The following is a 25,817-nucleotide window of genomic DNA, read 5'->3' on the forward strand; positions in this document are numbered from 1 at the left end:
ATACTGTAACCCTGGGCACTTTTGCATCCTATTACCCCTTTAATATACTGTAACCCTGAGCACTTTTGCATCCTATTACCCCTTTAATATACTGTAACCCTGGGCACGTTTGCATCCTATTACCCCTTTAATATACTGTAACCCTGGGCCCTTTTGCATCCTATTACCCCTTTAATATACTGTAACCCTGGGCCCTTTTGCATCCTATTACCCCTTTAATATACTGTAACCCTGGGCACTTTTGCATCCTATTACCCCTTTAATATACTGTAACCCTGGGCACTTTTGCATCCTATTACCCTTTTAATATACTGTAACCCTGGGCACGTTTGCATCCTATTACCCCTTTAATGAGCACCTGCAATATAGAGGAGACCTGACACCAGAATTACATGTGCCTGGTCTTCCAAGCAAGAGAACCTTTGTAAAAATATTTGTTTTTTGGGGATGTTTAAGTCATAAGCCACTCAAAAGGAGTCCCTGGCATTTCATTTTACATCCATAACAGTTATGGGCAAACAAACTAAATGAGAACAAAGATCATTGTGCAGCCTTTTGGGGGGGGGGGGGGAAGGCATTTTTGTTATATAAAACAGCCGTTTTTGTGTAATTTAAAAAAATAAAAAATAAAATAAAAAAGGGCCCATTTATACTATGTATTTTTTCTAGCTGAATTCAGGTGTGGAAAATCCGATGCAGCAGCCTCCCATTGTTTTCATGCTACGAAATTTCTGCCACAGATGTTACACCACAGAAATTCCAGATACTAGACTCCGCCGAAAGAATGTGCACAACACATTTCCGAGTAATCCTAGCACTGGCTTGTTTTGCCAGCTCCTCCTGCCCACAGAATCTCTGCATGGAATATCTCCAGGCAGTCATTTCCTTCGTCTATCATTATAGCAGTGTAGCCTCTTGAGAGAGAAAAAACTACGTTACAGTCCATGTTCTTCCACAGCACTCTGTAGAGAACTTCAACTAGGTCTGAAAACTGGAGCTAGGCGCTTCAGTGGGCACTGACAGGCGTACTTTGCTCCACTGTTTCTTGGGTTAAGTGTAAAAGCACTAAGCTTAGATGCATTTAACCTCTTAGCAATATCTGCCATACATGTACAGCAGATGTGCGCTTGGAGACTATGAAGCAAGCTCAGGAGCTGGGCGCACTCCATAGACAGTGGTCTCCAACCTGCGGACCTCCAGATGTTGCAAAACTACAACTCCCAGCATGCTCGGACAGCCTACGGCTGTCCGGGCATGCTGGGAGTTGTAGTTTTGCAACATATGGAGGTCCACAGGTTGGAGACCACTGCCATAGACAGTGGGTGATGGCTGCTATAAGCAGCCAAGACTTACTGTTAATAACCATCAAGCTGATGTCAGGCATTTAACACTTTAAATGCTTCAATCAATGGCGATCACAGTATTCAGTTGTCTGATCGTCACTCAAGCAAAGTGATTGTAGGGTGTCAATCAATCAATCAGTTACTATGGTAGCCAGGGCCCTTCTGAAGGCCTCCATGTGTGCCATAATAAGGCTGGGTCCACACTACGTTTTGTCCCATACGGGAGCGCATACGGCAGGAGGGAGCTAAAAGCTCGCGCTCCCGTATGTGACCGTATGCGCTCCCGTATGCCATTCACTTCAATGAGCCGACCGGAGTGAAACGTTCGGTCCGGTCGGCTCATTTTTGCGCCGTATGCGCTTTTACAACCGGACCTAAAACTGTGGTCAACCACGGTTTTAGGTCCGGTTGTAAAAGCGCATACGGCGCAAAAATGAGCCGACCGGACCGAACGTTTCACTCCGGTCGGCTCATTAAAGTGAATGGCATACGGGAGCGCATACGGTCACATACGGGAGCGCGAGGTTTTAGCTCCCTCCTGCCGTATGCGCTCCCGTATGGGACAAAACGTAGTGTGGACCCAGCCTAACTCTGCTAAAACAGCCTGCCACAGATCTAACTGATCAATGTAATGCATGCTCGAGTGCCATTCATACCGCAGTACAGTACAGCACTTGGCTCTTTCTGTCAGACCCCTAGAGTTAGATGGGTGATACGTGCTGTTTGTAGGAAGTAGCATTCTGTGCTGCTTCCATTTCTTTCACCAGTTCTGGAAAACTAGGAAAATATAGTAAGACACATAGGACAGACAGTAAAAAAAAGAAAGGTACAGCTACCTCACTGAGGCTTCCACCATAAACTTCATCTGTACTTATATAGATAAACTTTTCCACTGCAGCTTCATAAGCAGCATTAAGAATAACGTGTGTCCCATAGGTGTTTACATATGCAAACTTAAAGGAATCCAAAAAAGACAAGTCTGGAAAGGAAAAAAGCAAGAGTAAGTAATAGCACATAACTGCAGCATTGTAACTAGAGATGAGCGAACTTACAGTAAATTCGATTTGTCACGAACTTCTCGGCTCGGCAGTTGATTACTTATTCTGCGTAAATTAGTTCAGCTTTCAGGTGCTCCGGTGGGCTGGAAAATGTGGATACAGTCCTAGGAAAGAGTCTCCTAGGACAGTATACACCTTTTCCAGCCCACAGGAGCACCTGAAAGCTGAACTCATTTATGCAGGATAAGTCATCAACTGCCGAGCCGAGAAGTTTGTGACAAATCAAATTTACTGTAAGTTCGCTCATCTCTAATTGTAACTTACAATGCATAGTCTATTTTCACTGTTAATTTATATTGTTCTGAATAAAATTAGCCCAATATACTGTTAAAGGAGATATCCAGTTGAATTTTTTTTTATCCATTGTGTCAGAGCTGCAAAAAAATATATCAGCTGATATCGGTCTTCTGGGCCCGGTCTTCTACCGTTTTTGGAGTCCATAATGCGATCAGCTTATTGCCGGTCGCAGTGATGTCCCACCTCGGCTGGTGATACGCTGAGCGCAGTGTCATGTAAGGAGCCTGGGAAGCGGGGAGAAGGCAGGGCCCAGGCTCCTTACATGACACTGTGCTCAGCCTATCACTGGTGGAGGCGGGACATCGCTGCAGCCGGTGATAAGCTGATCACAGTGTGATGAGTCAGGTTCCAAAATGCGGAAGATGACCGGGCCCAGAAGAGAGATATCGGTACATCTGGGGAGCGGCGGAAGGTGGGTTACAGTTTAATATTTTATTTTTTACAGCCCGGGCACAATGGAGGATAAGAAAAGAAATATAAAAATTTTCGCCGGATCTCTTCACTGGCAGTAGCAGGGCAGGACTGGCACTGCCAGTATATTGTAGACAACTTAAATCAACCATTCTGTACAAGTTTTTTTTAGCTTGTAGAAGAAGCACTGCGTCTACTCGTATATGAGTGAGATACCATATGAATTTGGGCTGCAGCTAACGATTATTTTAATCAATTAATTGTCGATTATTTTAATCGATTAATCGGAAAGAAATGTCAAAATGCCAAAAAAAGGGGTCCAGCTGATTCTACTTGAAGAATTATGTACAATGGCCATATTAAAAGTATTCTAGCATGTGATGTGACCAAACAGCAATTTTTGACGTTTTATTTTTTAAGTTTATGCCAGTTGCTATACAGGATAAAATAAAATATTAATGATTTACTAACATTTAATTTTAATAGTTCAGACAATTAGCCATGCGGCAGTATCAGATATGTAAAAACATTTTTTTTTTTTTACGATTTTTGTATAGCAATAGGAAAAGGTGGAGCTAATTTTTATTGGGGAGCGGTTTATTTACATTTAATTTGTTTTTACTTAGCACTTTTTCTATAGCACTCCTATACACATACACATGGCGCTCTCCATCGTCGTCATCACGTCGCCGCGCACACCGTCCGTCATCCAATAGGAGCAGCGTGTGTAGTGATGTGATGGCGGCGACGTGTGAGTGACGATCCCGGGGAAGCGGAGACAGTGATGGAGGGAGACATTCAGGGCAGCGTAGACGAGTAGTGATGGGTCCGGAGCGGCGGGGACAGGTGAGTACAACTTCCTATACTTTACATTGCACTGTTCTTTTAACATACGATGGTTTCAACAAACAATGGTTCATTTGGAACGGATTATCATCGTATGTTGAGGGACCACTGTATGTATGTATGTGTGTATATCTATCTATATATATAATGGTATTATCTACATTATACAAGAAGTTTTTGTGGATGACAGGTACACTTTAATTTTCAACTTTTTTCAACTTTTTGATGAAACTGTAAATATTGACTGTCAGTCTTTTCCAAAGTTCCATTTTAGTCTTAGAAAGCTCCATGGTAATGAGGAACAAGCCAATGATCTTAAGTACATGCTGGTAGAGAGGCTGTCCTGAACCTCTCATTAAAATACTGCCTAAACAGAGAGAGAAACATACCAAGAAAGGACATCCTCCAGAAAACATTTAAAAAAAAATGTAAACAATATGAGGAATCCAGGGGATTTATCTTTACCTTCAATTTTAGTGCAGTCGCTAATGTCATCAGGAACACCAGACACAAAATTTGTCACAACCATGGTAATACCAGAACTTGTACATACTGTCATAACCATGGTAATACCAGCACTTAATTACCGCATCAACCAATTCATTTGTTGCCGTCCTGATTTCATCATATTGTCTGCTCTGCCCGTGGGGCCAATCCTGCACCAGCTACACTATAAGACCCCTTCCTACTAGGTACTAAGAGCATCAGAGAACTTTACATACAGGCAGTGGAGCACTAAGATTATCGAGCACATAACCAATAATGGTCCCATGATCCCATGTATCAATCACTTAGAGGACTGTACTCCATACAGTCGTAGGCACACAGAATAGCCGTACTGCGTAAAAGAGAGGTCATCTGGATTAAAAAGAACGGGTGTCCTCGGCAATATCTGTCTAAACGACTGGAATAAACTTGATGTATTTTTTCTGATTTATTGTTGCTACTCTAGGAGCACTAAACTGCGAATGCCCAAAATGGTAGGTGCTTAAAACTTAACTTTTATTCACTCAGACAAAAAACTCAATATTCAGTAATTGACGTGTCTTAACCAAACCAGGATCAGAGGTTCAACCAATGTACGTCATACAGAGGCCACCCCCTTCAAAAATGAGAAGCACAAATACTGTTAAAAATCATATTTACTATGTACAGTATCCCCGAGCAATGTATCTATTGCATCACTGTTCCCAGGGTATACCCCCCAAAATTACTTCTCCAAAGACCTCCCAGCGCGTTCCTACCACAGTTTAAAGTGGCATCCTCAGAGGAGATAAGGAAACTTTATACAGGCTGACTATAATACTGAACAAAAAATAAATTAAAAAGTGGATGGGGAACTGCACACTATAAATGTATAGTTTAACTGGGCCGAGGTGCTGAGATACACTTTACCCGTAGCGCCAAAAGAAACTAGTAATACAATTGAGAAATTCAGACCTCTAGGCAGTGTTAGTATTTTGTGCTAGTGTGTGTGTGGGAAACATTGAGATGGGAGATGTGGCTGGTATCTAAATATAATGTGGTTTATAACAAATATATTGCCAATATAGTCGGTAATAAAATTCAGTCTTTGAGCAGGGCCCTTGCTACAGAGATAATGATATATATAGGTTAAAAGCAGTATAGCATAATGCAACATAAAAAATGGTTTTAAAATGATGGTACCAGTGTTTGACAAGGAAAAAGTTAGAATCACTTGTAATATGATGTATAATAAAAATAGAGTAAAAATAGTAGCAGCACTGTAAATACAATTGTGGTTTGTTGCAGTCTAATGTGCAAGGAATGAATACGATGAAATAAAGCGTTGTGTAGATTGGCACGGGTGCTGGTGCTCACCGCCCACCCGGCCTGGTAGAAATACCTGCAGTCTTCTTAGGTGTTTGTTCCGTCTTTGTTGTGGATATCCTGGCACGTAGGTCTGTGGTAGCAAGTATCTGGGAGCTGCGTCCGGCCCTGGATGGATCAGTTTACAGCAGCAGGGACGTGGGGTCCCTTGAGCGGGGATATGCAGATCACTCACTGCGGCCACTTCATCGTGCTGTGGCAGTTACTTAGTGAATAGTGGTCAGCTGAGCAGGGGACTCCAGTGCTTGAGAATGGAGAATCAATCCTTGTCAAGAGTTAAAAAAAGGCAAAGTGGATTGTTGGGTGATAGCCAATACCCAGACCCGTTTCGGAGAGAACCCCCTTTTTCATTCCCACCTTTGCCATTGAAAAAAGTAGATTTTTTTGTGCTTACCGTAAAATCTCTTTCTCGGAGGATACATTGGGGGACACAGAACCGTGGGTATATGCTCTTGCCACTAGGAGGTGCTGACACTAGGCATACAAAAGAAAAAAAGTCGGCCCCTCCTGGCAGGATATATCCCGCCTACTGACCTAGAGCTAAATCAGTTTAGTCCCAAAGCAGTAGGAGGCAACCGACAGAGAAAGAAAAACCAGCAGGAGTCCGAGGGAAACCAGACAAAAAGAAAGGAACCGAACCACCCCTTGGACAAACTAATGCAAACAACAAACCATGGGTGGGTGCTGTGTCTCCCAATGGATCCTCCGAGAAAGAGATTTTACGGTAAGCACAAAAAAATCTACTTTTCTCGGTCGGAACCATTGGGGACACAGAACCGTGGGACCTACCATAGCAGTCACTGGGGTGGAAAAAAAGTACCACATAGAATTAGGCAGAGGACTGAACCACTGTAACACCTTGTGGCCCAAACCGGCGTCAGCTGACGTGAAAGTGTGTAAATTTGGTGAAAGTGTGCAGGGACGACCAGGTGGCCACCTTGCAGGCTTGTAGGGCCGAAGCCCTATTGCGGAGAGCCCAAGAAGCCCTAATGGAATGCGTGAAGTGCGCAATCACCCGAAAGGGCGGGACCTTCCCTTTTCGACGGTACGATTCCGAAATGGCAGAACGGATCCAGCGCAAAAATGGTTGCCTTGGAAGCTGGAAGACCCTTGCGACTACCCTTTGGGATCACAAAGGAGTCACCCTGTTGAAAAGAGGAGGTGGCCAACAGATAGATCCGAACCGCCCGAACAATGTCCAGGCTGTGCAGGGAACGCTCTTTAGCACTGGAAGGAGCCAGACAAAAAGAAGGAAGAACAACCTCCTCGTTCACATGAAAGGGGGAAACCACTTTGGGCAAAAAGGAGAGAGGTGGTAAAAAAACCACCTTGTCCTGATGAAGGAGTAACAGAGGAGAGTGACAGGAAAGAGACGCCAACTCAGAGACCCTTCTAACGGAAGTGACAGCGATGAGAAAGACAACCTTCCAAGAAAGGATACGAAGAGAAGCATCCTGAAGAGGTTCCGACAGAGCTTCCCTCAAAGCCCCAAGCACCAGGTTGAGGTCCCAATGTGGAGTGGGAGACCTGAAAGGCGGCGCTGCATGGGCCACGCCCTGCAGAAAGGTGCGGACATGAGAATTAGAAGCCACTTGCTGTTGAAACAGAATAGAAAGAGCAGACACTTGACCCTTAAGAGAGCTGAGGGTCAAATGCTGATCCAACCCGGATTGGAGAAAAGCAAGAAGGTGTGGAAAGGAGAACACGACTGGGGAAACGGACTGCGCCTCACACCACCAGAAATAAGCCTTCCAAGTGCGGTGGTAAATCCTGGCGGAGGCAGGCTTTCATGCTCTAAGCATGGTGTGAATCACTTCAGAGGAAAACCCCTGAGCCCTCAAAACCAATGTTTCAACCGCCACGCCGTCAAATGCAGCAACAGTAAACTGGGGTGGCAGAGAGGTCGCTGGGAGAGCAGATCGGGTCGAAGTGGAAGACGCTGCGGAACGTCGGCGACCAGCCGAATCACGTCTGCGTACCACGCGCGTCTTGACCAGTCTGGAGCCACCAAAATGGGGGTAACGCCCTCCGTCTTGAGTTTCCGCAGAACCCTGAGGAGGAGAGGGAGAGGTGGAAATAGAGCGTCCACTGCCAGAGCCAGAGGGTCTCGTGACTTCGCCACAAAAGCTGGGAACCCTGTTGTTGTGGAGAGACGCAAAGAGATCCACGTCCAGAGTCCCCCAGAGATCGCAGATCTGAGCAAACACCTCTGGAGAGAGAGACCACTCCCCCGGATCCGCCGAAGAGCGGCTGAGAAAGTCCGCTTCCCAATTCTCCACCCCCAAAATGTTGATTACGGAGAGGGAGGGAACTCGAGCCTCTGCCCAGGCCTCCTCCATCACCCTGCGATTTAGCGTGCCGCCTTGGCGATTGATGGATGCGACAGCCGTCATGTTGTCTGACTGAACCCGGACCGGCCAATCCTGAAGGAGGAACTCTCAGTGGAGGAGGCAAAGAAAAATGGCCCGGAGCTCCAGAAGTTTGATGGGAAGGCACGTTTTCGGAGGTGACCCTGGACCGTAAGGTCCCGAAACAAACCCCCCCAGCCCTGGAGACTCGCATCGGTCGTAACGATCTGCCAGTGGAGGGGGAGGAAGGACCTCCCCTGAAGGAGGGGAGAATCGAGCCACCAAAGGAGGGACCGCCGAACAGCTGGGGGCAAAAGGATCCGTCGATCCAGTGATAACAGAGACTTGCCCACCTGGCCAAAACGGTCAGCTGGAGGGGGCGATAATGAAACTGGCCGAAGGGAAACGCCTCCATGGCAGCCACCATCCGGCCCAGAACCCTCATGCAGAAACAAATTGGAATTAGGGATGGACGTCACAGGCGATGGACACCCTGCTGTAGAGTGCACCGTTTGTCCAACGGAAGGCAAACACGGGCCACTGCCGTGACCAAATGAAGACCCAGAAAAATCAGAGACTGGGATGGGGACAGGTGAGACTTCTCCCGATTGATCACCCATCCAAAAGTGAAAAAAAGAGTCGGTAAAGTGAGATGAAGGCTCTCCAGGTTTTGGGATCGGGACGGGGCCTTGCTTAAAAGGTTGTCCAGGTTGGGGAGAACTGAGATACCCCGAGTACGAAGGATGGCAATTACCGCCGCCATGACCTTGGTGAAGACCCTGGGAGTGGTAGCTAAGCCAAAAGGGAGAGCCACAAATTGAAAGTGACCCGCTGGGGCAGCGAAATGAAGAAAACGCTGATGGGCCGGGAAAATAGGGATGTGGAGGTAGCGTCCCGGATGTCCACTGACGAAAGAAACTCTGCCTGGTCCATGGAGGCCATTACGGAGCGGAGAGACTCCATTCGAAAGTGACAGTCGCAAATGGCGGTTGAGTAACTTGAGGTCCAGAATGGAGCAGACAGTGCCCTCCTTCTTGTGAACGACAAAGAGGTTCGAGTAGAACCCTGAAAAACACTCCCCTGGTTGAACTGGTACTATCACTCCCTGAGATAGGAGTGTACTTAAAGCGACCTGAGATGCCGCTGCCAAAGAAGGGGAATGAGGAGGGTGGGAGCGGAAGAAGCGATCCCTCGGGATGGAAGCAAATTCTATCCGGTAACTCTCTGAAATGACATCCCGAACCAAAAGTCCTGAACCTGAGCTAGCCAAATGTCTCGTAAAAAAGACAGACGACCTCCCACCCGAGATGAAGACGTGGGTGGGGGAGCCCCTTCAGGAAGAGGTAGGCTTCTGGGTACCAGACTCGGCAGCGCAACCGCCGGAGCGGTTGCTAGACTTCCAGGAAGGACGTGTCTTGAAGGAATGGGCTTTCCGAGCTTGGGAAGGCGCCTGTTTGGGAGGATGACCCGATGCGAATGGCCGAAAGGACCTGTTCTGCAGAAGCAGAGAACTTTTACCCCCCCCCCCCCCCCCCGTAGCTACGGAAATAATTTAATCTAGCCGTTTCCCAAAGAGCCGGGAACCGGAGAAGGGTAGCTCTGCCAGAGATCGTTTCGAAGCCGCATCAGCATCCCATGCCTTCAGCCACAAGGAGCGGTGAATGGCAACCAAATTACCTGAAACAAAAGCCCTGCAATGAGCGGTCTCAAAGGCTGCTGAGCAGAGAAAATCACCAGACTGAGAGAGCTGGCAAGCAACATCAGCCAAGTCATCCTGGGAAGCACCCGAAAGGATGCCCTGTCAAAGTTGGGAAGCCCAAACCGAAACAGCCTTGGCCACCCAAACGGAAGCAAAAATGGGAAGCAAAGACAACCCAGCTGCTTCGAAGGCAAGTTTCGCCAAGTTCTCAATCTTCTTGTCCGCCGGATCCTTAAGAGATGCAGCATCTACAAGAGGTAGAGTAGTAGATTTGGACAGGCGGGAGAGAACCTTAGGCGGCACCGTCCACTTAGCAACAAGGTCCGGACGAAAGAGAAACTGCGCCTGAATCTTCTTGGTTCCCTCAGGGTGTTTATCCGGGTGCTTCCAAGTGGATTCTGGGGTCGGACATTACAGCTAGTAAAAGGTGGTTAGCAAAAGAAAATGAGCAATCTCACCAGTTCTGTGTCCCTCTGGAAGAAGCCGGAGCAGCAGACAGGTCTGTGTCCCTCCGAAGGCTGGTGAGCCGGAGCTGAGGGGCCTCAATCAGGAGCAGCTGCGGTTCCATAGCATGAGAGAAGAGGGGAGGGCTAATTGTCCCAAGTGGAGGCTCTCTCTGACCAGGACCTCTCTCATTGGTGGAGAGCGACCCCTGAGCATGTGCACCACACTGAAAGGTACATCAGTGACCCCCTGGCGCACAAAGCCGTCATTGGCTGGCCGCAAAAAAGTGGGCGAAGCTCCTCCATGCGACCAAACGCGGGCGGGAAGAAACTCCACGGCCACCGCCATTAAAGTAAAAAAAGAGTGCCGCACGACAGTAAAAACCGGCGCATGCGAAATGAAAGATGCCGGCCGCGCGAGAGCAGCGCAGCTGCCTGAGCTGCGGTTGGAATCAAGATAAAGCTGCCGTCTTGCCCAAAACAGTAAGCAGTACTGGGGAGGCAAGAGGGGAAGGGGAGGAAACTGCCGCGCAAACCCCCGGGCCCCGGTACTGAAGAGAAAGAAGACTCTCCACCCCCCTAGTGAAAATAAAAAGGAGAGAAGTCCACTATTTTCCCAGAAGGAGACCCCGAGATAAGGGGCACCCCAGAAATAGGTAGTAGAGGGGGGCTGGGAGGGCAAGGGATATACTTACCCTATATACGCCATACTTACCTACAGACGTCTTCAACAGCTTTTTAGAGACCTGCATCACGTCAGGCTGCAACAGCGGGACGAGCAGGGAGAACAGTGTGACCTGGAGCCAAGGTGCATCCCCAGGCGCTGGCCGTTGGCGGGAAGGAGTTAACGGTGAATACTCTTATGTCCCGTGTTCCTTAGGCGCAAATGGGGGAACAGGTAGTGCCATGCTCCTGAACCCCCACCAGAAAACAAGAAAATAAAAAAGGATAACAGAACACAGGCCCTAACTGAAAAAACTAAAAAGGAAGACCAAGTCTGGAGAGAGTTCCAGACCTGTGTCTGCCTCCTATGACACCAAGCTAAAATTGATTAGCTCAGGGTCAGTAGGCAGAGTATATCCTGCCAGGAGGGGCCGACTTTTTTCCTTTGTATGTCTAGTGTCAGCACCTCCTTGTGACAAGAGCCCACGGTTCTGTGTCCCCCAATGGTTCCGACCGAGAAAGGGGGTTCTCCCCGAAACGCGTCTGGGTATTAGCTATCACCCAACAATCTGCTTTGCCTTTTTTAACTCTTGACAAGGATTGATTCTCCATTCTCAAGCGCTGGAGTCCCCTGCTCAGCTGACCACTATCCACTGAGTAACTGCCAAAGCACAAGGAAGCGGCCGCAGCAAGTGATCGTGCAGATCCCGCGATCCCACATCCCCGCTGTTGTCAACTCATCCATCCAGGGCCGGACATAGCTCCGAGCCACCTGCCACCACAGACCTACGTGCCAGGATATCCACAACAAAGAAGGAACAAAGACCTAAGAAGACTGCAGGTATTTCTACCAGGCCGGGTGGGCGGTGAGCACCAGCACCCGTGCCAATCTACACAACGCTATATTTCATTGCATTCATTCCTTACACATTAGACTGCAACAAACCACAATTGTATTTACAATGCTGTTACTATTTTTACTCTATTTTTATTATACATCATTTTACAAGTGATTCTAACTTTTTCCTTGTCAAACACTGGTACCATCATTTTAAAACCATATATATATATATATATATATATATATATATCTCATCTGTGTAGCAAGGGCCCTGCTCAAAGACTGAATTTTATTACCGACTATATTGGCAATATATTTGAATAAACCACATTATATTTAGATACCAGCCACATCTCCCATTTCATTGTTTCCCACACACACACACTAGCATAAAATACTAACTGTGCCTAGAGGTCTGAATTTCTCAATTTTATGACTATAATACTCATTTTAATCAAATAAATACTTACCTAGTTAGACAATGTATGAATAACAGCAAAAAACACCCTTTATTGTACAAACAGCGAAGAGGCACTCCCCCGTAGGCGTCTCTGCGGGCGTGCCTGGCAACGGATATGACGTTGGACGCCTCTCCGGCAGCACGCATGTTTAACATTGAACCTATCCTGTCACTGCAGGAGCGCTGACACCGGGATGATCCATCTGTGAGTATCAATAAGAAGAGAATCTCTGCTGTATGTTAGTGGTGTATAATGGACTAATGGAGGTTATACTTACTGCTTATAGGTGCTCCAGCTGGGATTGATGTGTGGATCTTGACACTCTAATAGAGCAATGATACACAGCTTATGGGGTAGGAGCTAAAATGTCTATTTTTCTATTATGTTTGATCGTAGATGCCTCCACAGACCCAGATCGTATCCTGATCTTGGTGATAACAGGAGGTTATATACAATTGCTGTTATTTGAGTAGTACTGGTTGAAGAAGTGCCAAATATCATAGTGGCTAAACAAATGCGGAAATTGAATATATGCTTTGCATGCTCCGGACAAATTATTGTCCCCCACGCTTATTATCTCCCCTGAGGATGCCACTCTAAATGGTGGTAGAAACGCACTGGAAGGTCTTTGGAGAAGTAATTTTGGGTGGTATTCCCTGGGACAAGTGATGCAATAGATACACTGCTTGGGGATACTGTACATAGTAAATATGATTTTAACAGTATTTGTGATTCTCATTTTGGAAGAGGGTGACCTCTGTATGATGTACATTGGCTGAACATCTGATTTCAACATCACTTACTGAATATTTAACCTGAGTGAATAAAAGTTAAGTTTTAAAGGGTAGCTCCCACCATCCCTTTTTTTTTTTCTTCCTGTCCCTGCCTATTGCCCATCTATCCCTAACCCCCCCCCCCCCCCCTGCCTTTACATTTTTTTTTACTATATTAAAAATGCTTTTTTTTCTGCCTGGTAGTGTGCTCACTACCAGGCAGACTTCCCCGGCAGGCATGACGTCACTGACGCCTGCTGGGGGGCCTGACTTCCGCCCTTAGTTCAACTATACAGGGTGCCTCCAGCTGTTTCACCACTACAACTCCCAGCCTGCCCTGACATCTATTGGCTGTCAGGGCATGCTGGGAGTTGTAGTGGGGAAACAACTGTAGGCACCCTGTGGTGAAAACAGTCTCAGCCGCAGCTGCCACAGATCCCGCTCCCCCAGGCCCCGCCGCGCAACACCCCCCACCCTTCTCCCTCCGCCGACCCAGAAAAAACATTCCGCTCTCCAAACTCCATCACCCCCAGACCCCGCCGTGCAACAGCCCCCTCCCTCCAACTGCCCGAAAAGAAGACATTCCGCTCCCCTTATAAGACCTCAGATCAGACTTGCCCATCCGGAGGATCAGCGCAGCAATGAGTGCGCGCGCTGCCTCCGGACAGGGTAATGGGGGCGGGGCCATGCGCGAGGCTAGTGGAGCAGCCTGACAGTGGGCAGTGCAGCCCCAGCTTTCAGCGCGCTCGCTCTCGCCTGTTTGATTGACAGGCGGGAGCGAGCACCGCAGTGACTGGATTTCGACTCATTGCCAGGCTGAAATGAGTCGAAATCCAGTAGTGACGTCACTGCTGAATGCATTCGGCCACTAGGAGGGCGACCCCTAGTGGCCGAATTTAAAAGTGATTTTAAACTTGTTTAAAATCACTTTTTTTAATTAAAGTATATTAGAGATATGTTGTAGTACTTAAGTACTACAACATATCAATTTTTTTACTTCATGACAGTGCCCATTTAAGCACCTTCCGTTTTGGGCATTAGCAGTTTAGTGCTGGAAGGGAACCCCGAGTGTGGTCTGCTGCAGGACCGGTACAAGAGAATTTGCAGAACATTGGCTACTCTACATGTACTCTTCCCCCCCCCCCCACCCAAAATCTCTTCCTGTTACTGACCCTTATTTTTTGCATTGTTCTTTGCATAATGCAGACAAAGTAATAGAGCAGCAGGATGCTTAGGTGTATAGGGAGAAGTATTAGCAGAAAAAGGGAAGTGCTCATGCTACAGTACAGAGCAGTGGTGAGACCTCACTTGGAGTATTGTGCGCAGTACTGGAGACCGTGAGGTGAATTTATCATGGTGTGTGATGTACATAATTGTTTTTTGTTTTTAAAGTTTTTAGAGCGTATTTCAGAGGGGATATCATAGAAACTTTTAAATACATAAGAGAATCAACGCAGTAAAGAAAAACTACCACAAGAGGACAGTTTTATATAAGAGGAGCAAAGGTTTCTAAAGCAATATCAGGAAGTATTACTTTACTGAGAGAGTAGTGGATGCATGGAGTAGTGGAATAGCCTTCCTGCAGAAGTGGTAGCTGCAAATACAGTGAAGGAGTTTAAAGGGGTTATCCAGCGGGAGGGTTGGGGGTTTCAGAACTTTGGCAGTTAACAGAATAAAAAAAAAATTTATTTTTATTTACCTTCTGCGGTGCCTCCAGTGACAGTCTCCGGTCCCCTGCTGCAATCCTCTTCCTTCCTGAAATCCTGATGTCCCAGCACGGTCAGTGGTTAGCTGAAGGGCAGTGTGACACTCTGGGCCTTCGGCATCACTTCAGGTCCAATCGTCAAGATTTCAGGAAGAAAAAGGATCGCAGGAGGGGATGGGAGCCAGTCACCAGAAGCACACAGCAGGAGGTTAGTAAAGTTTGTTTTTTTTGGATGCTGTTACCTGACAAAATTCTATAAACCCCCACCCTCCTGCTGGATAACCCCTTTAAGCATGCATGGGATAGACATAAGGCTATCCTTCATATAAGATAGGGCCAGGGACTATTTATAGTATTCAGAATATTGGGCAGATTAGATGGGCCGAAAAGGGTCCTTATCTGCCAACACATTATATTTTCTATGTTTTAAAAGATTGGTTGCAAAAAGGATTGAAGTTTTCATTTGGGTGAGTTGCCGCTTTTGTTCTAAATTTGCTGCTGTTATACCTGCAAGAAGGTTACAGTTACCAACAAATGACTTCTGGTCCCATTCCAACCTTTACCAAACATGAAAGCATCCCCTCTACTGGGCATATAATATTTAAAAAAATCACAATATATGACAAGTTATTCCGTATCCATAGGTTTGCACATTGTGGAATGGATACAAATATTCCTCAGTATAGACATACCGTATATCAGATTAAGGGAACGTTTACACACACATAATCTGCTGCAGATCTGCAAAACTATGGCAGGTGGCTTTATTGCTAAGACATAACAGTTTGTGTGTACAGTGAATTTAACAAGTTTACATAACACAAGTTGGAGAAATAATAATATAAATTCTCTCACCTACATGGGTCTGTGCAGCAAAATGTAAGACCACATCTATGTTTTCGGCTTCAAAGAGTTGTTTTATAAACTGAGAATCACAGATATCCCCCTAAGGTACAAGGAGAAAAGTCAAAGTGGAGATAATATGCAGCCATGGAGCATTAAGTGACCGTGACTATCATATACACAAGATTGGAAAGCACACATTGATTTCACAGTATCATTTCCTGGATTTAGGATATGAATGAGAACATTTATTGTGGTAGATGGGTTTGTTTCTACAGGGAGCGGAGGCATAGAGACTAAATCTATCAGCTTTAAAAAAGGAGTAGTCTAGTGCAGACTATTCTTGTATACAACTTTTACAGTCTATAAAGTAGTCTAGTGCAGACTATTCCTCCTCCTTTGTGCCAGGGCTGAAAAATTTTAATAAACTTTCACTTTCAGTCAGTGTCCTCACCCAAGTCAGCAACGCTACTACATACAGTTAGGTCCTAGAACTTCTCACAACAGCATGTGTATCTGATTCTTGTATACAACTTTTACCATCTTTAAAGGAGTAGTCTAGTGCAGACTATTCCTCCTCCTTTGTGCCCGGGCTGACAAAATTTTTTTAAATAAACTTTCACTCATCTTCCTGCATTCCCCCAGGGCGTTGCTACAGCTAATTGGTCCTCTGGTCCCGTCTTCATTCTTCTTCCCTGTGCACGGATCGTCACACGGCACCTCGGCCGGTGATAGGATGAAGCGCTGTGTGACGATCCGTACACAGAAAGGAGGCAGAAGACGGGACCAGAGGACCAATCAGCTGTAGCAGCGCCCCGGGGGAATGAAGGAAGGTGAGTGAAAGTTTATTTTAAAAAAATTTTGTCAGCCCGGGCACAAAGGAGGAGGAATAGTCTGCACTAGACTACTCCTTTAAAGACGGTAAAAGTTGTATACAAGAATCAGATACACATGCTGTTGTGAGAAGTTATAGGACCTAACTGTATGTAGTAGCGTTGCTGACTTGGGTGAGGACACGTTATGACTGATGTAAGGTCATGATGTGCTCAAAATTAGTTTTAGCACAAATTGTTGTGTGTGTAACTTTTTGGCTGCACAGTTTTACATGTTTTTGTTCACCTGTGAAAACTACTGCAAACATTCTTAGTTCCCTAAAGATTATTTACAATAAGATCACCCAATGCATGATATCTGTGGACATACCATACCTGTAGGAACTTGTAGTTTGGTTTACATGAAACGCCATCAAGATTTTTCAAGCTGGCACAATAATCAAGCTGAGGAAACAGGAAAATAAATGTCACTAACTATAAAGCAGCAATAAACTGGAATATCATAAATCACTTTTATGTAGACAGAATAGCACCTGAATCACGTATGCATACATTCTACTTTAAGGATCTATTCACACGTACAGTATCCTGCACAGGATTTGAAGCTGTATTTAGTCACTTAGTTTACATTGAAATCTGCAGCATAAAATCCTGCGCAGATTACTTTATGTGTGAATACACCATAAGGGTACATTCACATGTCAGCATATTTTGTGCAGCTGATTCCGCTACCCATTGGAATTAATGGGAAGCAAAATCAGCTGCACAAAATATGCAGCACTGTGAATTTTTTTGTTTGTTTTTACTATGTGCTGGAAATTACATTTTTACAATGACCATTAACCCCCTTAAGGAATCAGACAATTTTATTTTTACGTTTTCGTTTTTTCCTCCTCACCTTCAAAAAATTATAACTCTTTTATATTTTCATCCACAGACTAGTATGAGGGCTTGTTTTTTTGCGCAACAAGTTGTCCGTTGTAATGCCATCACTCACTTTACCATAAAATGTATGGTGCAACCAAAAAAATACTATTTGTGTGGAGAAATTAAAAAGAAAACCGCAATTTTGCAAATTTTGGAAGGTTTCGTTTTCACGCCATACAATTTAGGGGTAAAAATTACATGTTTTATTTATTCTTTGGGTCAATACGATTAAAACGATACCCGTGATAACATACTTTTCTATTACTGTTGTGCTTAAAAAGTAAATCGTAAACTGTTAAGTAATTAGTAAGTTTAAAATCCCTCTATTTTGAAGACATATAACTTTTTCATTTTTCCGTATAAGCGGCGGTATGAGGCCTCATTTTTTGCGCCGTGATCTGTACTTTTTATTAATACCATATTTGCTTATATAAAGCTTTTAATACTTTTTTTATGAAAAAAATTTGGAATAAAATGTTATAAAAAAGCAGCTATTTTGGACTTTTTTTTACCTTGACGCCGTTCACTGTACGGTATCATTAACATTTTATTTTAATAGTTGGGATATTTACGAACTCGGTGGTACCAAATATGTATATAAAAAAAAAATATATATATATATATAAATATATATATTATATATAGATATATATTTTTTTTTTTTTTTACACTTTTTGGGGGTGAAATAGGGAAAATGGGACAATATACGTTTTTATTGGGGGAGGGGTTGTCACTTTTTTTACTTTTTTACTTTTATTTTTACACTTTAATTTATAGCAATTTATAGCAAAAATAGCAAAGACTATTTATAGCAATCATTCAATTGCTAATACTGTTCGGTGCTATGCATAGGACATAGCACTGATCAGTAATATTGCTCGATCGCAGACCAGAGCAGAAGACCCATGGAAGGCAGCGGAGGCAGGTGAGGGGACCTCCGGCTGCCATGCTGGATGGTTGGATCACCGCGGCAGCGTTGCGGCCGATCCGATCATCCATTCAAAGTACCGCACTGCCGCAGATGCCGTGATCTGTATTGATCACGGCATCTGAGGGGTTAATGGCGGACATCCGCGCGATCACGGATGTCCACCATTATGGGTGAGTCCCTGGCTGCTATCAGCAGCCGGGACCTGCCGCACATGACACGAGCATTGCTCCGATGCTCGTGGTTATGCATAGGACGTAAATGTACATCCTGGTGCGTTAAGTACCAGCTCACCAGGACGTACATTTACGACCTGCGTCGTTAAGGGCCCATTTACAAGACACCTGCAGTGGACGCCACCAAAATCCATTGGAGTGTGGTCATGCGCCATCACCACTAACAGCAATGCACTCTGTTGACAGGTGTTGACAGAGAAAGGTAAATCAATCCATAGGATAAAAACAAGCTAGGATGTGGTAGAGGCAGGTGCAACATATGCTGCTTTGTTGCCTTGCTGCACAAAGTGCTTAGCAGCGCAAAACATATGTTTATCCACTTAGACTGACTGAGTAAAAATGTGCGTTCTTCAAGAATCCCGGTGAGTACCACTATTTTATTCTACTGTAACCACATAGGTATGACTTTCCCATAGACAGCAATGCATTTTTGGGCAGGTCCGCCGAAAGATCTGCTAAGAAATGCCTTGCCGTCTATGGGGATGAGTCCATGCGGTCCTATCGCCGTCTTTTCCGTCCGGAGATTCCGCAGTGTGAACATAGCCTAAATGGGAGGGGGGGGACCAAGACATTGTGGCTTTGTTGTGTCGTTTTGCAGAGCTGCATTGTTTTGCGCCATAACTTTTTCCAAAAACAAGTCAAGACTGTGATCACAACAGAATCACTAAATGGACCGGACCTAAAACAGAATTAAACTACGGTTTTAGGTCCGGTCAGGAAACCGCATACGGGTCAAAACTAAGCCGACTGGAGTCACCGTTTGACTCCGGTCGGTCCATTAAAGTAAATGGAGTCACGGGCTGATCCGGCTGGGATACGGGAGCGCCCGGTTTGCCCCTCCCCCCGCCAGATCCGGCACCCGTATGTCCAAAACCTGATGTGAATGCACCCGAACTGGAAGTTGCACAGTTTGCTAAGATAAAGTTTAAATACTTGAAAGCTCAACTTTAATCTAGTTCTGCATTCTAGAACAGAGCATGAGCAGCACTCACCTTATCCAGATTTATAACCAGGTAATCGGAATGGTTTTCAACCAGCGAAATGATCAGATGAGATGCTCTGCAAAGGAACAAAAAAGGACACATTTAGACATTTGCCTTAGTGAACACAGCCCTGATCTCTGTCACAAGCAGTCTGTTACACAAGCAGTCCCCAACCAGTCATTTTGGAAGCAACATACAACCATCAGTTGTGTGGCTCACTGTGCTGGGTACAATAGAAGATCCATTTTATTTTTTATTTTTTTTAAATAAATTGTTATACAAGTTCCAGTCTATACACCATTTTCTAAAAATCACAGAAAAACCCTTTAAAAGGAGTACTATGGCACTTTTTTTTATTTTATTAACCCTCCGTGCCCAGGCTGCAAAATGAAACAAAACAAACATTAACTCACCTTCCTACGTTCCCCCGTTGCTCCGATGTAGGTGTCCTACAGGACACCTACATCGGAGCAACGGGGGAACGTAGGAATGAGAGTTAAAGTTTGTTTTGTTTCATTTTGCAGCCCAGGCATGGAGGGTTAATAAAAAAAAAGCGCCATAGTACTCCTTTAAGCTTTTTATGTCTGTAAAACAGAAATTTTAATAAGATTTTTTTTATAACATGGAATTGCGGATATGGAATTTGTAAGTACCACATGTAAAGTGATAGGTCACGTGCCTATTCATTATATCAAGCATCAGGACGCTCATGGGCTCAGCTCTCCATAGGAACCAAATTATACTAACATTACAATGAAAATATTTCGAGTAACACATGCTCCGGGAGCAGCTGACTGACTGAAGACCCCCATACTGAATACCACAGGATAGATTGCTTGGAGCATTTCTGGACACAAAGTGTACTTACAAAAGTGTGCAAGGAAATTAAAGCACAAGACCCTCACAAGATCAAGGGAACCTGACAAGAGGTTATGGCCCCACTGGAAGAACAAAAGGACCCTTATGTTAAGGAACAAAGTAGAGACCACAGGAAAGAATCCCCTTCCCAGCATTCCTTATCTGAGCTCACTGTACTTTCCTGGGTCTGAAGTTTTTTTATTTTGCAGGTTTTACTGTATTTAAACATGAGATCAATCTATATCTATATGTCTCAATCTATAGGCCATAAAGGGCACGAAACGACTTTTGCCTTACGACACCCCAATTCCGCTCCTGCACCCCCACTACCTCATGTATCATGCTGCTGAGATTAATAAAATGATTTTTCTACGGATTCGTGAGTGCCCAGTCTGTTAGGCTGCATTCACACCACGTTTTGTACATGCGGGTGCCAGATCCGGCGGGGGGGGGGGAGGGACAAACTGGGCTTCCATACCCCAGCCGGATCAGCCCGCGACTCCATTTACTTTAATGAACTGACGGAGTCAAACGGTGACTCCGGTCGGCTCAGTTTTGACCCGTATGATGTTTTGGACCGGACCTAAAACCGTAGTATACTACGGTTTTAGGCCCGGTCAGGATACTGCATATGGGTCAAAACTGAGCAGACAGGAGTCACCGTTTGACTCCGTCAGCTCATTAAAGTAAATGGAGTCACGGGCTGATCCGGCTGGGATACGGGAGCGCCCGGTTTGGCCCTCGCCCCGCCGGATCCGGCACCCGCATGTACAAAACGTGGTGTGAATGCAGCCTTAGAGAGTATCATGGGTTCCTGAGTGGCATCCTATATGGAGGACACTTACACCTGATGATCTATTCGACTTGTGTGTACACTTTATAAAGTTGTCTGCTTTTGGCCTGTTCATATATGTCGTGGGCAGCAAAGCTCTGGAAAGCAACAAATATCGGGGTAACAGGTGCTGGAGGATAAACCAACAATAAAAAACCCTATAAAGAAGCACTCCAGGTTTTGTTATGTCCTTTTGCCAATAACAGGTACACTCACCAACACTAGGCCTATAGTGCCATCTGTTTAATTCCAGAACAGCTGCATCCATACATTTTTATTTATCTATATTTTTTTTACATTTATACTGTAAATGCATGCAGTCACCAGCCTGAGCTATGAAAAGATCCCTGTCTGGTCCCTTTATACTGGACGTCCGGGATGGGAAACCTAACCCCTCCATACTGGACCGGCCGGGATGGGGAGCCAGGCCCCCCTATACTGGGTCAAGGTAGCAAGTTCGGATCCTCTATACCGAGCTGTGGTGGCGAGCTGAGCCCCTCTATATGGTCGCCCTGAAGCTGGCACTACTCTGGTCAGTCACCTGAAGCTGGCACTACTCTGGTCAGTCATCCTGAAGCTGGCACTACTCTGGTCAGTCACCTGAAGCTGTCACTACTCTGGTCAGTCACCTGAAGCTGGCACTACTCTGGTCAGTCACCTGAAGCTGGCACTACTCTGGTCAGTCATCCTGAAGCTGGCACTACTCTGGTCAGTCACCTGAAGCTGGCACTACTCTGGTCAGTCACCTGAAGCTGGCACTACTCTGGTCAGTCACCCTGAAGCTGGCACTACTCTGGTCAGTCACCCTGAAGCTGGCACTACTCTGGTCAGTCACCCTGAAGCTGGCACTACTCTGGTCAGTCATCCTGAAGCTGGCACTACTCTGGTCAGTCACCCTGAAGCTGGCACTACTCTGGTCAGTCACCCTGAAGCTGGCACTACTCTGGTCAGTCACCCTGAAGCTGGCACTACTCTGGTCAGTCACCTGAAGCTGGCACTACTCTGGTCAGTCACCCTGAAGCTGGCACTACTCTGGTCAGTCACCCTGAAGCTGGCACTACTCTGGTCAGTCACCTGAAGCTGGCACTACTCTGGTCAGTCACCTGAAGCTGGCACTACTCTGGTCAGTCACCTGAAGCTGGCACTACTCTGGTCAGTCACCCTGAAGCTGGCACTACTCTGGTCAGTCACCCTGAAGCTGGCACTACTCTGGTCAGTCACCCTGAAGCTGGCACTACTCTGGTCAGTCACCTGAAGCTGGCACTACTCTGGTCAGTCACCCTGAAGCTGGCACTACTCTGGTCAGTCACCTGAAGCTGGCACTACTCTGGTCAGTCACCTGAAGCTGGCACTACTCTGGTCAGTCACCTGAAGCTGGCACTACTCTGGTCAGTCACCTGAAGCTGGCACTACTCTGGTCAGTCACCTGAAGCTGGCACTACTCTGGTCAGTCACCTGAAGCTGGCACTACTCTGGTCAGTCACCCTGAAGCTGGCACTACTCTGGTCAGTCACCCTGAAGCTGGCACTACTCTTGTCAGTCACCTGAAGCTGGCACTACTCTGGTCAGTCACCTGAAGCTGGCACTACTCTGGTCAGTCACCTGAAGCTGGCACTACTCTGGTCAGTCACCTGAAGCTGGCACTACTCTGGTCAGTCACCATGAAGCTGGCACTACTCTGGTAAGTCACCTGAAGCTGGCACTACTCTGGTCAGTCACCCTGAAGCTGGCACTACTCTGGTCAGTCACCCTGAAGCTGGCACTATTCTGGTCAGTCACCTGAAGCTGGCACTACTCTGGTCAGTCACCTGAAGCTGGCACTACTCTGGTCAGTCACCTGAAGCTGGCACTACTCTGGTCAGTCACCTGAAGCTGGCACTACTCTTGTCAGTCACCTGAAGCTGGCACTACTCTGGTCAGTCACCCTGAAGCTGGCACTACTCTGGTCAGTCACCTGAAGCTGGCACTACTCTGGTCAGTCACCCTGAAGCTGGCACTACTCTGGTCAGTCACCTGAAGCTGGCACTACTCTGGTCAGTCACATGAAGCTGGCACTACTCTGGTCAGTCACCTGAAGCTGGCACTACTCTGGTCAGTCACCTTGAAGCTGGCACTATTCTGGTCAGTCACCTGAAGCTGGCACTATTCTGGTCAGTCACCTGAAGCTGGCACTACTCTGGTCAGTCACCTGAAGCTGGCACTACTCTGGTCAGTCACCTGAAGCTGGCACTACTCTGGTCAGTCACCTGAAGCTGGCACTACTCTGGTCAGTCACCTGAAGCTGGCACTACTCTGGTCAGTCACCTGAAGCTGGCACTACTCTGGTCAGTCACCTGAAGCTGGCACTACTCTGGTCAGTCACCTGAAGCTGGCACTACTCTGGTCAGTCACCCTGAAGCTGGCACTACTCTGGTCAGTCACCCTGAAGCTGGCACTACTCTGGTCAGTCACCTGAAGCTGGCACTACTTTGGTCAGTCACCTGAAGCTGGCACTACTCTGGTCAGTCACCTGAAGCTGGCACTACTCTGGTCAGTCACCTGAAGCTGGCACTACTCTGGTCAGTCACCCTGAAGCTGGCACTACTCTGGTCAGTCACCCTGAAGCTGGCACTACTCTGGTCAGTCACCCTGAAGCTGGCACTACTCTGGTCAGTCACCCTGAAGCTGGCACTACTCTGGTCAGTCACCCTGAAGCTGGCACTACTCTGGTCAGTCACCTGAAGCTGGCACTACTCTGGTCAGTCACCTGAAGCTGGCACTACTCTGGTCAGTCACCCTGAAGCTGGCACTACTCTGGTCAGTCACCCTGAAGCTGGCACTACTCTGGTCAGTCACCTGAAGCTGGCACTACTCTGGTCAGTCACCTGAAGCTGGCACTACTCTGGTCAGTCACCCTGAAGCTGGCACTACTCTGGTCAGTCACCTGAAGCTGGCACTACTCTGGTCAGTCACCATGAAGCTGGCACTACTCTGGTCAGTCACCTGAAGCTGGCACTACTCTGGTCAGTCACCATGAAGCTGGCACTACTCTGGTCAGTCACCTGAAGCTGGCACTACTCTGGTCAGTCACCTGAAGCTGGCACTACTCTGGTCAGTCACCTGAAGCTGGCACTACTCTGGTCAGTCACCCTGAAGCTGGCACTACTCTGGTCAGTCACCTGAAGCTGGCACTACTCTGGTCAGTCACCATGAAGCTGGCACTACTCTGGTCAGTCACCTGAAGCTGGCACTACTCTGGTCAGTCACCTGAAGCTGGCACTACTCTGGTCAGTCACCCTGAAGCTGGCACTACTCTGGTCAGTCACCTGAAGCTGGCACTACTCTGGTCAGTCACCATGAAGCTGGCACTACTCTGGTCAGTCACCTGAAGCTGGCACTACTCTGGTCAGTCACCATGAAGCTGGCACTACTCTGGTCAGTCACCTGAAGCTGGCACTACTCTGGTCAGTCACCTGAAGCTGGCACTACTCTGGTCAGTCACCTGAAGCTGGCACTACTCTGGTCAGTCACCTGAAGCTGGCACTACTCTGGTCAGTCACCCTGAAGCTGGCACTACTCTGGTCAGTCACCTGAAGCTGGCACTACTCTGGTCAGTCACCATGAAGCTGGCACTACTCTGGTCAGTCACCTGAAGCTGGCACTACTCTAGTCAGTCACCCTGAAGCTGGCACTACTCTGGTCAGTCACCTGAAGCTGGCACTACTCTGGTCAGTCACCCTGAAGCTGGCACTACTCTGGTCAGTCACCCTGAAGCTGGCACTACTCTGGTCAGTCACCATGAAGCTGGCACTACTCTGGTCAGTCACCTGAAGCTGGCACTACTCTGGTCAGTCACCATGAAGCTGGCACTACTCTGGTCAGTCACCTGAAGCTGGCACTACTCTGGTCAGTCACCTAAAGCTGGCACTACTCTGGTCAGTCACCTGAAGCTGGCACTACTCTGGTCAGTCACCCTGAAGTTGGCACTACTCTGGTCAGTCACCTGAAGCTGGCACTACTCTGGTCAGTCACCTGAAGCTGGCACTACTCTGGTCAGTCACCTGAAGCTGGCACTACTCTGGTCAGTCACCTGAAGCTGGCACTACTCTGGTCAGTCACCTGAAGCTGGCACTACTCTGGTCAGTCACCCTGAAGCTGGCACTACTCTGGTCAGTCACCCTGAAGCTGGCACTACTCTGGTCAGTCACCCTGAAGCTGGCACTACTCTGGTCAGTCACCTGAAGCTGGCACTACTCTGGTCAGTCACCTGAAGCTGGCACTACTCTGGTCAGTCACCCTGAAGCTGGCACTACTCTGGTCAGTCACCTGAAGCTGGCACTACTCTGGTCAGTCACCATGAAGCTGGCACTACTCTGGTCAGTCACCTGAAGCTGGCACTACTCTGGTCAGTCACCATGAAGCTGGCACTACTCTGGTCAGTCACCTGAAGCTGGCACTACTCTGGTCAGTCACCTGAAGCTGGCACTACTCTGGTCAGTCACCTGAAGCTGGCACTACTCTGGTCAGTCACCCTGAAGCTGGCACTACTCTGGTCAGTCACCTGAAGCTGGCACTACTCTGGTCAGTCACCATGAAGCTGGCACTACTCTGGTCAGTCACCTGAAGCTGGCACTACTCTGGTCAGTCACCTGAAGCTGG

General features: G+C 46.9%; 1 protein-coding gene across 4 annotated transcripts in view; it reads right to left on the reverse strand.

The window, feature by feature from the left end:
• Nucleotides 1-25,817, reverse strand: part of TGDS (TDP-glucose 4,6-dehydratase) — a 57,398-nt gene that overhangs the window by 29,039 nt on the left and 2,542 nt on the right. For all 4 annotated transcript variants that reach the window (XR_008888531.1, XM_056555589.1, XM_056555588.1 and 1 more), the window contains 4 exons: nucleotides 19,499-19,565; nucleotides 16,791-16,859; nucleotides 15,595-15,685; nucleotides 2,180-2,322 (listed from right to left, as the gene is read on the reverse strand). Coding sequence is in view for 3 of the 4 variants with exons in the window: in XM_056555589.1 (XP_056411564.1) it covers nucleotides 2,180-2,322; nucleotides 15,595-15,685; nucleotides 16,791-16,859; nucleotides 19,499-19,565 (370 nt within the window). In the remaining variant the exon portion in view is untranslated. The remainder of the gene's footprint in view (nucleotides 1-2,179; nucleotides 2,323-15,594; nucleotides 15,686-16,790; nucleotides 16,860-19,498; nucleotides 19,566-25,817) is intronic.

Source organism: Hyla sarda, chromosome 2 (genome assembly GCF_029499605.1).
Source record: "Hyla sarda isolate aHylSar1 chromosome 2, aHylSar1.hap1, whole genome shotgun sequence".
NCBI lineage: Eukaryota > Metazoa > Chordata > Amphibia > Anura > Hylidae > Hyla > Hyla sarda.